Source organism: Rana temporaria, chromosome 4, assembly GCF_905171775.1.
Source record: "Rana temporaria chromosome 4, aRanTem1.1, whole genome shotgun sequence".
Taxonomy (NCBI): domain Eukaryota; kingdom Metazoa; phylum Chordata; class Amphibia; order Anura; family Ranidae; genus Rana; species Rana temporaria.
In genome coordinates, this window is record NC_053492.1 from 380,255,441 (window position 1) to 380,271,202 (window position 15,762).

The 15,762-nt window shown below is 46.8% G+C and overlaps 1 protein-coding gene across 5 annotated transcripts in view; it reads right to left on the reverse strand.

Annotated features, from left to right (window-relative positions):
• Positions 1-15,762, reverse strand: part of LOC120937639 (barrier-to-autointegration factor-like protein) — a 270,321-nt gene that overhangs the window by 71,389 nt on the left and 183,170 nt on the right. The window contains exon 1 of one of the 5 annotated variants that reach the window (XM_040351023.1): positions 5,904-6,110. The exons of 1 other annotated variant lie outside the window; for it this stretch is intronic. In XM_040351023.1, coding sequence (XP_040206957.1) covers positions 5,904-5,991 — 88 coding nt within the window. In that variant the 5' untranslated portion in view covers positions 5,992-6,110. Of the gene's footprint in view, positions 1-2,275; positions 2,335-5,903; positions 6,123-6,942; positions 7,006-15,762 lie in introns of those variants that run through there. 3 more of the 5 variants (XM_040351026.1, XM_040351024.1, XM_040351027.1) reach the window with 3 other exon arrangements.

Here is a 15,762-nt window from a genome sequence, read left to right on the forward strand (position 1 = left end):
CTAAATTAGCCGGGACTAGGTCCTATTTGACGGGACTGTCCCTTTAAAAACGGGACAGTTGGCAAGTACAGTGAGGCATGGACACAGTGAGGCATGCACATGGACACAGTGAGGCATGCACATGGACACAGTGAGGCATGCACATGGACACAGTGAGGCATGCACATGGACACAGTGAGGCATGCACTGTAAAAGGTGAGGCATGCAAATAGTAAAAAAAATATAAATAAAAAAAAGACAGAAAAAAAAAAAGATGCCAATCAGTGCCCACAAATGGGCACTGATTGGCAACATGGATCCATCAGTGCCACCCCACAGTGTCCATCAGTGCCACCCCACAGTGCCAATCCGTGCCCAGTGCCCACCTATCAGTGCCCATCTGTGCCACCCATAAGTACCCATCAGTGCCACCCATAAGTACCCATCAGTGCCACCCATATGTGCCGCCCATGAGTGCCCATATGTGCTGCCTATGAGTGCCCAGTGCCGCCTATGAGTGCCCTTCAGTGCAGCCTATGAGTGCCCATCAGTGCCGCCCATGAGTGCCCATCAGTGCCGCCTATGAGTGCCCATCAGTGCCGCATACCAGCGCCCATCAGTGCTGCATACCAGCGCCGTCTATCAGTGCCACCTCATCGGTGCCCATCAGTACTACCTTATCGGTGCCCATCAGTGCCACCTCATCGGTGCCCATCAGTGCCGCCATATCAGTGCCCGTAATTGAAAGAGAAAACTTACTTATTTACAAAAAAATTAACAGAAAAAAATAAAAACTTTATTTTTTTTTCAAAATTTTCAGTTTTTTTTTAGTTGTTGCGCAAAAAATAAAAAATAAAAATCGCAGAGGTGATCAAATACCACCAAAATAAAGCTCTATTTGTGGGGAAAAAAGGACGCCAATTTTGTTTGGGTACAGTGTAGCATGACCGCGCAATTGTCATTCAAAGTGCAACATGGCTGAAAGTTGAAAATTGGCTTGGGCGGGAAGGTGCGTAAGTGCCTGGTATGGAAGTGGTTAAATAAATACACACACCAACTTTATTGACCACTTGGGATCCGCGCTATGGACAAAAGACGTCCACGGCGCGGCTCTCAAGTGCCGGGTGGACGTCCCTGGACGTCCTGTTGTTGTTGTTCCCCGTGCGCGCCGCTGGGGGCGCGCAGCGGGGGAACAATGTGCCCGGCGCATCGCTCGGGAGCCGATGCGAGTGCCTGGCGGGCGCGATGTCCGCCAGACACCCGCGATTGTCGGTGACACAGCAGGACGTGGAGCTCTGTGTGTAAACACAGAGCTTCACGTCCTGTCAGGGAGAGAGGAGACCAATCTGTGTCCCTTTACATAGGGACACAGCATCGGTCACCTCCCCCAGTCAGTCCCCTCCCCCCACACAGTAAGAACACACCCAGGGAATACATTTAACCCCTTCCTCACCCCCTAGTGTTAACCCCTTCACTGCCAGTCACATTTATACAGTAATTAGTGCATTTTTATAGCACTGATCGCTGTATAAATGTGAATGGTCCCAAAATTGTGTCAAAAGTGTTCGATGCGTCTGCCGCAATATCGCAGGCCTGACAAAAAAAAAAATCGCAAATCGCCGACATTACTAGTAAAAAAAAAAAAAAAAAAAACATAAATCTATCCCATATTTTGTAGGCGCTATAACTTTTGCGCAAACCAATCAATAAACGCTTATTGCGATTTTTTTTAACAAAAATATGTAGAAGAATACGTATCGGCCTAAACTGAGGGAAATTGTTATTGTTTTTAAAAAAAAATGGGATATTATTATGACAAAAAGTAAAAAATATTGTGTTTTTTTCCCCAAATTTTCTGTCTTTTTTTGTTTATAGCGCAAAAAATAAAAATCGCAGAGGTGACCAAATACCACCAAAAGAAAGCTCTATTTCTGGGGAAAAAATGATAAAAATACAATTTTGGTACAGTGTTGTATGACCGCGCAATTGTCATTCAAAATGTGTCAGCGCTGAAAGCTGAAAATTGGTCAGGGCACGAAGGGGGTTTAAGTGCCCAGTAATGAAGTGGTTAAAATAAAAGTACCAAACACCCTATTTTTTTTTTTTTTTGGATAAATTAAGGCCGCGGCATAACTTTTTCCAAATAATTATTAAATATTACCATTACATATTATACCTTAGATAATCAACTGTACCAAATAAAAATCACAGCTCAGCCACTAAGACTCAAGCTGCATGAATTGCCTTAAATCATTCAACCACTATCCCCTTTTGCTAACATACAAAATATATTTACCAGATAGCTATACTGCGACAAGGGGGTGGGGAGATCCACTGTTGGTTTTCTCCTGGAAATGGCTGGCCCTGAACCCACTGAACCAGCTCTAATAGGGGATTTTCAAGAGCTGGAATGTTCTGGAAGGTCAGATGACCTTGACTGACCTATCCTGAACCCCTACATTTTCAAATTTACCCCAGCAACTGAAGTGCCTAAGCCAATCCCTACCTTTCCCGCTCAAACCACTTTAAACCTATCACAGCCTCAATTTTAACCCTTAGCAACAGACTGCTCTAACCAATCCCCAGGATTCCCGCCTAAAAAACACAAGAGACACTGAAAACTGCCCCCTGCCATGAATCCCATGAGGAAAAGGGGGGCCTTGAAACAGCCTAATCCCCCTTATTAATTTCCTGCTGCTGTCACAAAGCAAAGCATCATGTGTACACCCCCTCCCACTGCCTTTGCAGCCAAAGGAGGGGTGGTTGGAGAGGGTGGTAAAAACACAGCTCAATCATGTGAATTTAGTGCCCCCAATCCTCAGGGTAAATGAGCCCAGATAGGAGTAATTTAACAACACCCATGTGCATGCAGATTTTCTTTGGTAACTGTGCAACCTGGCCAGTGCTTCCTTTTTCTCAATGGAGGAGGTAGGAAACGCAATAACTAGAAAGATTACCCTTTGTTTCTACTTCAGGGTCCACAGTATCTCTTTTAAAGAGGCTTTGGTCTGTAATCAAAGGTAGCTTGAGACTGTTGGGTTTCCTGCAGGAAACGCCTCTATGGCACAATCCCAGGTATACTGAACTAAGTCAACTGGAGAGGTTTAAGCCTTGGGAGACTGCAGGTATCTGTTAGATCTCTCAGTTATATAGCCAGGGCCGCCATCAGGGGGGTACAGGCAGTACACCTGTAAGGGGCCTGGATGGCAACCCCCTTTAACAATTTTTTTTAGGGGTTTTGGAGGCCCCCAGAGCCCCAGATGGCAACCCCCCCTTTTTTTTATTTATTAAAAAATATATATATTTTTTAATATTTTTTATTAAAGGGCCAATTTTTTTTTTTTTTTTTTAGGGGTCCGGAGGTCCCCAGGGACCCGGAGATCCCCAGGGCCCCGGATGACAACGCCCCTTTTTTTTATAAATTTTTTAATTTATTTTATTTATATATATATATATATAAAAATATATATATATATTATTATTAAAGGGCTCAGAGGTCCCCAGGGCCCCGTGTGGTAAACCCCCTTTTTGTTTTTATAAATGTTTATTTTTTTATTTTTGTTTATATATATATATTTTTTTTATTAAAGGGCCCTGGATGGCAACCCCCCCCCCTTTTTTTTTATAAATGTTTATTTATTTATTTTTTATATATGTATTTTTTATTAAAGGGCCCAGAGGTTTCTTTTTTTTATTTTTATTAAAGGGCCCAGAGGTCCGGGATGGCAACCCCCCTTTTTTTGTAATTTCTTTTTATATATATGCCTACATTTATATATATATATATATATATATATATTTTTTTTTTTCTATTAAAGGGCCCAGAGGTCCCCAGGGCCCCAGATGGCAACCCCCCTTTTAAAAAAATAAAAATAAACATATAGGGCCAGATCCACAAAAACGGGCGTATATTTAGGCGGGCGTAGCGCATCTCATATGCGCTACGCCGCTGTAAATCAGAGTGGCTCCTAGGGTATCCTCAAAGAACTTGCTCCCATATGCGGGTCGGCATAATGTAAATCTGCCAGCGTAAGCCTGCGTAATTCAAAGTAAGCTTGGAGTGGGCGTGTTGTATGGTGATCTGGTATGACCCCACGTAATTGACGCTTTTTTACGAACGGCGCATGCGCAAAATCACGTTGCAAATAGTCAATGCTTTCCACGTGAACGTAACTTACGCAAAGCCCTATTCGCAAACGATTTACGCAAACAACGTAAACGACGGAAAATTCGACGCTGTCCCGACGTCCATACCTAACATTGCGTACACCTCATAGAGGCAGGGGTAACATTATGCCGAAAAAAGCCTTACGTAAATGACGTAAAAAAAATGCGCCGGGCGGACGTACGTTTGAGAATCGGCGTATCTAGCTAATTTGCATACTCTACGCGGAAATCAACGGAAGCGCCACCTAGCGGCCAGCGTAAATATGCACCTAAGATCCGACGGCATACTAAGACGTACGTCAGTCGGATCTAGCCCACATTCAGGGCCGGTGCAAGGTTTTTTGCCAACTCAGGCGAAAGTGCATTTTGCCGCCAAAACCCCCCCCCCCCCCCACCACACACACGCGCGGACATACACACACCATACACCAGCACCCATAAATGCGGCTAGCGGCCGAGAAAGGGTTTAAAAAAACACCTGCAAATCGCCGCTTTGATTTCAATGTGATTTTTTTATGTCCTGCCAGTGCACCGCTCCAGTGTAAAAGCACTTGGGCTTTCACACTGGAGTGAATGGATCCACTCTTTCAGGGTGCTTTGCAGGCGCTATTTTTAGCATTATAACGCCTGCAAAGTGCCTCAGTGTGAAAGGGGTCTTAGGGTGCTTTCACACTGAGGCGTGCAGCCGTGGTGACGGTATAGCCGCGCTATTTGTAGCGCGGCTATACCGTCGTATTTACCGCGCTATTTGGGCGCTAGCGGTGAGGTTTTAACCCCCGCTAGCGGCCGAAAAAGGGTTAATAATTACCGCGCTTTCCCATTGATTTCAATGGGAAGGCGCGGTATAGGAGCGGTGAACACACCGCTCCTATACCGCGGTAAAGATGCAGCTAGCAGGACTTTTTGGACTTCAGGGCATGATTTTTCATGCGGTATAGCAGCGCTATTTTTAGCGCTGTACCGCATGAAAAACGCCCCAGTGTGCAAGGGGCCTTAGGCTACTTTCACACTGAGGAGCTTTGCAGGTGCTACAATGCTACAAAATAGCGCCTGCAAAGTGCCCTGAATGAGCCTCTTTTCTCACTCCAATGCGAAAGTCCGAGAGCTTTCACACTGGAGCAGTGCGCTGGCAGGACGCTCAAAAAAGTCCTAGTAGCTGCATCTTTGAGGCGCTGTAGGAACGGTGTACACACTGCCTCGAAGGGCCCCTGCCCATTGAAGTCAATGGGCAGCGCCACTGAACCGCCAGCAAAGCGTCGCTGCAGCGGCTCTTTGCGGACGGTTTTAACCCTTTTGGGCCTCTAGGAGTGTGCTGGTAGGACGCTCAAAAAAGTCTTTGAGGCGCCCCGCTAGTGGCCGAATAGCGCCGCAAAAACAACAGTAAAGTGCTGCTAAAATAGCGGCACTTTACTGCCGACGGCGCAACGCCCCAGTGTGAAAGTAGCCTAAGTCGTGTGCCAGGCTCATGACCAAACAGATGCAAGCAGCCAATCAAATATAGTGCTTGCTCAATATGGATTGAATAAATTAGAATTCTGCATAGCCATAGATATAAATAATATGATTTGTGCAACAGCAGATATTACTTGCACAAATCACTTTATTTTTGATATCTATGGCTATGCAGAATTATCATTTATTTAATCCATATTGAGCAAGTTAAGTACTATACATTTTGGCGACTTGGCACTGTCTGGCAGTTGGAACCTGGCACACATCATGATACAATGCAACAACATACACATGATATTCGGTACCTGGGCTGGACTCATCTGCTGCTGCCTGGGTCTGGTTTTGGGGTTCCTGGTTCCCTGATTGCAAAGTCTCCTCTCTGTCCTGGCTCATTCCTCCACTCCACAGAAACCTCACAAGATAGGTGACGTCACGGCACGTCACTCACCGACCTGCTCTGGGAACTTGGGGAAGAGATGAAGGCGCGCAGAGGAGGGTAGGCGGAGCTTTAGGCTCCGCCTACGCTAGCTGGTTAGCCCAATCACGCTGGTCTGGCCGGTCACACCTTTCACCACGCATGGGGGTGCCTGTCACACTCGGCTCCTCAATGCACTGCTGCCAGCTGAGCTCGTTTTTTTTCTGCAGGTGAAGACGTGCCGTGCCGCCGCCGTAGGAGGACGGGTGGGAATCTTTTTAGGAGCAGGGAGATTTTTTTAATGGCGACCCCCCCCCCCCATAGCGCCAATGGTACTTCCCATGGCTGAATGCCATAACGTGGTGTATATCATATCATACACAGACACTTTAAAAAAAAAAAAAAAATCTCGGTAAATTTTCCGCCCTGTTCCCAGGGCCGGCGCTGGCGCCATAAGGCAAGTGCCCATGTTGCCTTGCGCTAGCGCCGGCCCTGCCCACATTCAGTCGTATCTTGTTTTGTGGATACAAAACAAAGAAACGACGGCGCATCGTAGAACTTACGCTGCGTATCAACAGATACACCGCCGTAAGTTCTTTGTGGATCTGGCCCATATTTTTTATATATATATTTTTATTTCTTTTTATTAAAGGGCCCCGGATGGCTACCCCCCTTTTTTATATATATTTTCTTTATCTCTTCTTTTTTTTGTAAAGGGCCCCCCCGCTTCTGAATTCGTGGCAGCCCCCCCGCTTCTCAATTTCAGGAGGCAGCACCCCCCCCCGGTTCTCTTCTCCAGAAGCTGTATAACTACAACATGCCTTGCGGGCCCAAGCTCATCATACCAATCTGGTGCTAACTGACTACCCATTATTACAAGATATTATATGAACCAAATAAGAAAGGTATGATTCATAAATGTACTCTACCTTAGTTGTGACCACACAAGATGCGGCTAAATTGCATTGTAGATGTAGATGGGAATAGGATTTGAGGCATGATGGGGCCGTGACGTCACAAGGGGGCGTGGCATCTGGAAGACGTAATCTGATTGCCACGCCCCCGCCGTTATTTAAAGTGGTAGTAAACTCTGTACTACCACTTTAACCTACAGGTAAGCCTATAATAAGGTATAAAGAATGGGCAAGATTCACAAAAGAGATACGACGGCGTATCTCCTGATAAGCCGTCGTATCTCTGAAATCCGCCCGTCGTAACTATGCGCCTGATTCATAGAATCAGGTTACGCATTGTTCTCACAAAGATCCGACAGGTGTAATTGACTTACACCGTTGGATCTTTGGCTGCAATTCTAGGCCCGGCCGCTAGGTGGCGATTCACTTGAAGTCGGCGTAGAATATGCAAATGACTAGTTACGCCGATTCACGAACGTACGCTTTGCCCGTCGCTCTAAATTTACGTAGTTTCCGTCGAGATACGCGGCGTAAAACTAAGGCTGCCCACTAGGTGGTCTAGCCAATGTTAAGTATGGCCGTCGTTCCCGCGTCGAAATTTGAAAATTCACGTCGTTTGCGTAAGTCGTCCGTGAATGGAGCTGGACGGCATTTACGTTAACGTCGAAACCAATGACGTAATTTATCGCAATGCACATCGGGTAATTTTACGGACGGAGCATGCACAGTACAATCGGCGCGGGAACGCGCCTAATTTAAATGGTGCCCGCCCCATTTGAATTAGGCGGGATTGCGCCGTGCGGATTTACGCTACAACGCCGCAAGTTTACAGGTAAGTGCTTTGTGAATGAAGCACTTACGCTGTAAACTTGCGGTGGTGTAACGTAAATGTAATACGTTACGCCGCCGCAGCGCAGCCGGATTCTATGTGAATCTGGCCCTATATCTCCTAAACCTGTAAGGTTTAGGAGATATTCCCCCCGCAATGCGCCGCTGACTGCAGCGGCGCATGCGCAGCGGGGATCCATGGCTAAAGGCCCGGCATTGCGTGGGAGTGACAACATCGCCGCTCCAGCCAATCACAGCACTGGAGCAGCGATACCCGGAAGACATGCCGAGGAAAGATAACATCTCCCTCGGCGTGGACCAGGTAAGTTCCTGTCACCTTGTTCCAAGGTAAGTATTTCATAATCAGCTAGTATGCGGTGCATACTAGCTGATTATGGCTTTTGCTTTTCAGGTTTAAAAAAATAAATAAAATGACAGCGGGTATACAACCGCTTTAAGTAATGCAGGACATCGGCGCAGACAGATCAGCGGGACGCAGCATCGGGTCGTCGGCGGGAGCGGCGGCAGAACACCGGACAAAAGAAGACAGAAGAGCGGAAGAAGGAGCAGGGAGAGAAGGAGAAGACCGGAGGATGAAGATGCAGGAGAAGACAGAGGAAGACCAGAGAAAGAAGCGGAGAAGAAGATTTTTATTAAAGACTTGTCAAAAACTGTCTACTGTCCTTTTTAACACTACACTACTTTTTTTAAAGTGAATGGGTAGGGGTACAATGCTCTAGTCAAGGGGAGTGTAGAGGTGGGCGAGAGTCTACTGGCATCATGACTCCGCCCACCGAGCGCCGAACAACAGACCTGCCCACCGAATCTGAACTTTTTTGGGGTTTCAAACAGCTAAATGGGGGACATTTGACAGGTAAGGATACATGCAGGAGGCATGTATCCTTATAGATCAGCACTATGGCAGTACTTGAATTGATGAGAGTGGGTTTACATCCACTTTAAGGCTGGTTTCACATCTATGCATTTTTAGTGCTTTTTGCATTTTGCAGATTTGCACTACAGTCCATTTAGCATTGTTTCCTATGGAACACGTTCTGTAGTGCAAATCTGCAAAATGCAAAAAGCACTAAGGGCCAGATTCACATAGGAGAGCGGCGGCGTAACGTATCGTAGATACGTTACACCGCCGCAATTTTTCATCGCAAGTGCCTGATTCATCAAGCACTTGCGATGAAAACCTACGCCGGCGGCCTCCGGCGCAAGGCGGGCCAATTCAAATGGGCGTGTGCCATTTAAATTTGGCGCGCTCCCGCGCCGGACCTACCGCGCATGCTCCGTTTCCGAACTCCCGTCGTGCTTTGCGCGCCGTGACGTCATTTTTTCGAACGGCGACGCGCGTAGCGTAATTCCGTATTCCCGGACGGCTTACGCAAACGACGTTCATTTTTAAATTTCTACGCGGGAACGACGGCCATACTTTAGACAGCAATAGGTTTGCTGACTAAAGTTAGAGGCACCATAAAAAAACGACTAACTTTGCGACGAGAAACTAGACTAGCGGCGACGTAGCGAACGCGAAAAACCGTCGTGGATCGCCGTAACTCCTAATTTGCATACCCGACGCTGGTTTACGACGCGAACTCCCCCCAGCGGCGGCCGCGGTATTGCATCTTAAGATCCGACAGTGTAAAACAATTACACCTGTCGGATCTTATGGCTATCTATGCGTAACTGATTCTATGAATCAGTCGCATAGATAGAACAACAGATACGACGGCGTATCAGGAGACACGCCGTCGTATCTGCTCTGTGAATCTGGCCCTAAAAATGCCTAGGTGGGAATCCAGCCTAACATAGCAGTACTCAGGCTTTTGTACATTGCCCGCAAGCAAATTGCCAGTTTTTGGTCATTTCCGCACGCACCAACTAATAAACACTGGATCGATCAGGTTTACCGCTTGCCAACCACCGCACGCACTTTTACGTCGGCAGAATGTCACAGCTGCGCAAATGGACGTATATATACGTCCCCTTTAAAATGGCACCGTGTGGTCGTGCGTGCGCCGCCTCCTTGCCGACCCTGCCGCGAGCTCCGTGACTGTGCCTGCGGGACCAGTGGACTCGATGTCCGCCTGTGTCCCGCGATCATGTCACGGAGCTGAAGAATGGGGAGATGTTAGTGTAAACACAACACCCCCCTGTTCTGCCTAGTGACACTCACTGATCTTGTTCCCTGTCATCGGGAACAACGATCAGTGACGTGTAAAAACTCCCTAGGTCACACTTAACCCCTTCAGTGCCCCCTACAGGATAACCCTTTCACTTCCAGTGTAATTTTTACAGTAATCAGTGCATTTTTATAGCACTGGTCTCTGTAAAAATGACAATGGTCCCAAAATGGTGCCAAAAGTGTCTGATGTGTCCGCCATAATGTCGCAGTCACAATAAAAATCGCTGATCACTGCCATTTCTAGTAAAAAAATAAATTATTAATAAAAATGCCATAAATGTATCCGCTATTTTGTAGACACTATGGCCCAGATTCACAAAAGAGTTACGACGGCGTATCTCCAGATACGCGGTCGTAACTCTGAGTGTGAGGCGTCGCATCTCTGCGCCTGATTCATAGAATCAGATACGCCTCACTGTTGCCTAGATACGAGTGGCGTAAATCTCCTACGCCGTCGTATCTTGGGGTGCATATTTACGCTGGCCGTAGATTTACGCATAGAATATGCAAATGAGCTAGATACGCCGATTCAGAAACGTACGTGAGCCCGGCGTATTGATTTACGTCATTTACGTAAGGCTTTTTTTGGCGTAAAGTTACCCCTGCTATATGAGGCGTAGCCAATGTTAAGTATGGACGTCGGGACAGCGTAGAATTTTACGTCGTTTTAAGTCGTACGCGAATAGGGCTGTGCGTAAGTTATGTTCACGTCTAAAGCATTGACTATTTAAGGCGTAATTTGGAGCATGCGCACTGGGATACTTTCACGGACGGCGCCGTTCGTTAGGAGCGTCAATTACGTGGGGTCACGAGTCATTAACATACAACACGCCCACTACATGCCTACTTTGAATTAGGCGGGCTTACGCCGGCCCATTTACACTACGCCGCCATAACTTAGGGCGCAAGTTCTTTCAGAATACGGGACCTGCCTCACTAAGTTACGCCGGCGTAGTGTATCTGAGATACGCTACGCCCGCCTAAAGATAGGCAATTGTATCTGAATCTGGCCCTATAATTTTTTGCGCAAACCAATCAATAAACGCTTATTGCAATTTTTTTTACCAAAAATATGTAGAAGAATATGTATCGGCCTAAACTGAGGAGAAAAATCTTTTTTTTGTAGATTTCTTGGGGATATTTATTATAGCAAAAAGTAAAAAATATTTTTTTTCTTTCAAAATTGTCGCTCTATTTTTGTTTATAGCGCAAAAAATAAAAACCGCAGAAGTGATCAAATACCACCAAAAGAAAGCTCTATTTGTGGGAAAAAAAGAACGTCAATTTGGTTTGGGAGTCATGTCGCACAATTCTCAATTAAAGCGACGCAGTGCCGAATCGCAAAAAGTGGCCTGGTCTTTGACCAGCCAAATGGTCCAGGGCTGAAGTGGTTAATTTCAATCTTATAAGCAAAACATTTACTTATCAACACAGAAATGCCATACATAAATTATCTTCTATTTGGCAGGCATGGTTAGACATCCCAGGGCTTACCCCCCCCCCCCCCCCTCAACTGGTCATGCATAGGCTGGTACAGGTGTGAGGCTCCTATAAGCTTAGGTAGATTCACAGTGGGGTTCCCACATTTTTAGGCAAGTTGAGAAAAGACGATTCAGACTAATACTCCCTATTCTCTCACATGGGGGTTCCCACATTTTTATGCAAAGTTGAGAAATGACAATTCAGACTAATACTCCCTATTCTCTCACATGGGGGTTCCCACATTTTTATGCAAAGTTAAGAAAAGACAATTCAGATTAATGCCGCGTACACACGATCAGTCTATCCGATGAGAACGGTCTGAAGGACCGTTGTCATAGGTTAACCGATGAAGCTAACTGATGGTCCGTCGTGCCTACACACCATCAGTTAAAAAAACGATCGTGTCAGAACACGGTGACGTAAAACACAACGACGTGCTGAAAAAAACGAAGTTCAATGCTTCCAAGCATGCGTCGACTTGATTCTGAGCATGCATGGATTTTTAACCGATGGTTGTGCCTACCAACGATCGTTTTTTTCCCATCGGTTAGAAATCCATAGGTTAATTTTAAAGCAAGTTGGCTTTTTTTTAACCTAAGGTTAAATAACCGATGGGGCCCACACACGATCGGTTTGGGCCAATGAAAACGGTCCATCAGACCGTTGTCCTCTGGTTAATCTATCGTGTGTACGAGGCCTAATACTCCCTATTCTCTCTCATATGCTCATATGGAGGTGGTTTGTGTCTCAACCCCGCCCCCCCCCCTTCATTTATTGGATAGCAAAGCGATATACTCTGTACAGCCTTCTTGCCGTTGTTCCTTTTTATTTAAAATTTTAGTTTTTCTCTTGTATTTTGTTTTGTTGATTTTTTTTCTTTTTAATGGGCCATTCTGCTCTTTTGTATGCTTAGTTAGGGCAATCTACTCGATTACTTTAGATAAGGCATTGTACTTAGGTTAAACTGCTTGATTTTCTTGAACTGAGTCTACTGACTCTTATGCAATGTTTCTTTTGTACTGCACTCTTCATATGTTCTGCATTGTATGTATATTTTTTGGGCAAAATAAACATTCTTCTGATTAAAAAAACTATATAGGCACAGCTTCATTCTGCTGAGGAAGTTACACAAGAAGTGTCAGCAGGAGCTACAGATGAAAGGCAGATATTTCCCCTTCTGTTTTGTCATTGGGGAGACATCTGTTCATCTCTCCTGATTGTATTGTAGCGCTACCCCCTCAGGAGCCGCTGATTTGTTGTTGGCATGGGCGTATTAAGTTACCTTAGTGTTGTCTAGGGGTGCAGTTGGAGAACAGAGTATTGAGCAAATGTCCAGACAATGAATAAAGGTTTTCCAATGCTTTATTTCTAGGCCCAACACGGCCAACATCAACATCAAATAGGAAGAAAAGGTTGATGAAGAAAAAAGGATAACTTTGCAGTATCAGGCCTGTATGAGAACCGAGCAATCCTGCTCTCAGTAGTATAAATTTGCAGTTCGTTGCCACTCTAGCCAGAGTGGGTGAAGTGCCCCCGGACAGACTCCTGCCACAAGCCTGGCAGCCGAAGTGTCACTTAGATTGCTGGGAGGAACAAGTCTCTCTCACAGACCCGGCTCTAGGGCCCAGGGATGGACTGGCCATTGGGACTACAGGGAGTTTCCCGGTGGGCCGATGGCTCAGTGGGCCGGCTTCAGTGACAGCGGACCACTGCCCCCCTCCAATCCTCTGTCTCTACCTTCCCGCAGCGCTCACCTGGGGGGAACAAAGAAGCAAGGGGACAGACAGTTGACTCAACAGCTATGGCCTGGGAGTTTCTCACTTCTGCTTAATCTTGTCCCATAAGGGGGGGCACCGAACTGATTATTTGCCCCGGGTAAAATAATGTCTAGCTTCCCCACTGGTACTGCCTATAAGAGTACCAGTACCAGCCGTTCTACTCTAATAAAGTAGGACGGCTAGTGGAGGGGGAGAGGGGGCTTGGGTGGCCGGGGGGGGGGTGCAGGATTTGTCCGGCCGCCATGGGAGAGACCTGTCAAAGTGGGCCAGTCTGGATGAAGTCCAGGGCCAAATTTTTGTCCCAGTCCAGCCCTGCTAGGGCCTCTGCCACAGGCCTATTACTTTGAATGAGCAAATGGACGAACAGAGCGAATCCTCCCAGTAGGTTTTAGCATAGATCACCGGATGACAGCAAAGCGTACCAGTCAGCATTCCGGTCACCAGATCCCCAATTGGTTTGTTCAAGCCCTGTTGGACAACCTGCCTCCGGGTTCTCCTCAAGCCGACCCCCCAATCGAACGGCATCCAGCCTGGGATCCCATCAATAGAACTGGGGACCCAGTAAGTCACTGGGGCCCCTCTCGGCAACATAGAGCTCCGCGTAGCATTTGACCCCGGCCTGGAAGGCCACCGCCGGGGTCCGTTGGATGCGCACACCCTAAAGGTGGATGCCGCACTTCGACACATGCGAGGGATTTCGGCCCAGCGGACATGTCCGATGAGTCGTACTAACCATCGGACATGTCCGACGGACAGGCTTCCAGCGGACATGTTTCATAGCATGCTAAGAAACATTTGTCCGCTGGAAACCTGTCCGCTAGCCCAGGAATCCGGTCCGCAAGGTCGTACACACGGTCGGACATGTCCGCGGAAACTGGTCCGCGGACCAGTTTCAGCAGACATGTTCGGTCGTGTGTACGAGGCCTTAGTGTGAATGGAGCCTAAGGCTTACCTGTAAGTACAACAAATATCTCCTAAACCTACACGGTTTAGGAAATATTTGTCTACAGCGCAGGCGCACTTTTAAAGATGTGCTTCAGGGGGTTTACTTCGTCTTTAACATTCATTATGACACAAAAATACTTGGACTGCAAAATATTTGTATTTCTCTTATGTCTTCTAGATCTTTAGGCAGATTCAGATAGACTTAGGCTGGCGTATGAGTAGATACGCCAGCCTAAGTCTGAATCTGCGCCGACGCAAATTTAAGTGTATTCTGGTAACCAGATACACTTAAATTAGGCTAAGATACGAGCAGCGTAAGTGTCTTACACCGTCGTATCCTAAAGTGTAATTTTTAGGCTGGCCGCTAGGTGGCGCTTCCATTGCGGTCGGCGTAGAATATGTAAATCACTGGATACGCCGATTCACGAACGTATGCCCGGCCGACGCTGTACAGATACGCCGTTTACGTAAGGCATTTTCAGGCGTATAGTTATTCCATCAAATAGCTGGACTAGTAATGTTAAGTATGGCCGTCGTTCCCGTGTCGAAATTTGAAAATTTTACGTTGTTTGCGTAAGTCGTCCGTGAATAGGGCTGGACGTAATTTCCGTCCACGTTGAAACCAATAGGTCCTTGCGGCGTACTTTGCCGCAATGCACACTGGGATATGTACACGGACGGCGCATGCGCCGTTCCTAAAAAACGTCAATCACGTCAGGTCAACCCATATTAACATAAAACACGCCCCCTCAGCCAAATTTGAATTAGGCGCGCTTACGCCCGCCGCATTTACGATACGCCGCCGTAACTTAGCAGACAAGTACTTTGTGAATCATGGGCCAAATTCTCAAAAGAGATACGCGGACTTAACTAAAGTTTTCTAAATTTACACGGCGCGTATCTTTGCGCCCGATCTTCAAAACGAGTTAAGCCTAGATTTCCGGATTTTCAGTCCTACCTAAAATAGTTACACCTGCGCATCCCCGGGCGCAAATTACGCTAGTCTCGCCGCTGTTTTTGATAGGCAAAGATGCAAATGAGGGAGTTAGGGCGATTCTCAAAATTAAGTGTGTGCGGCGTATTTTCCGCCCTGTGCGCACCTGTTAGTTTCCCTGTGTAAATTTCCACATTATAAAAGCAGCCCTAATTTTACACATGCCGTGGAAGGGTTTGCTGAAGGTAGTGACTAGAGCTATAGTTGTGAAGGATCTGTCTGGAAAAATGCCTGGGACATCAATGATTCTGACGGCACTTGCCACCTTACAGGCACAAAGGAGGAGGAGGGCACAGAGGAGGAGGATGAGGGCACAGGAGAGAGTTTATCGGCCACGGCGTGATCTGTTTCAAATGCCAGATTATGAGGTGTATGGCAACTACAGGTTTGATAGGGAAGCCATCCTGGAGATCACCCAACTACTTCAGGAGGATCTTATCACCCCAACCAGACGCTCCCATGCCCTGACACCTCTACATAAAGTGATGGCAACCCTCCATTTTTTATCCACAGGCTCATTCCAGCGTGCATCTGGAGGTCTGGCTGGGATGGTGCAGTCGACAATGAGCCGATGTGTCCATCAGGTGGTCCCTGCCATACTGCGGCGCATGATCAAC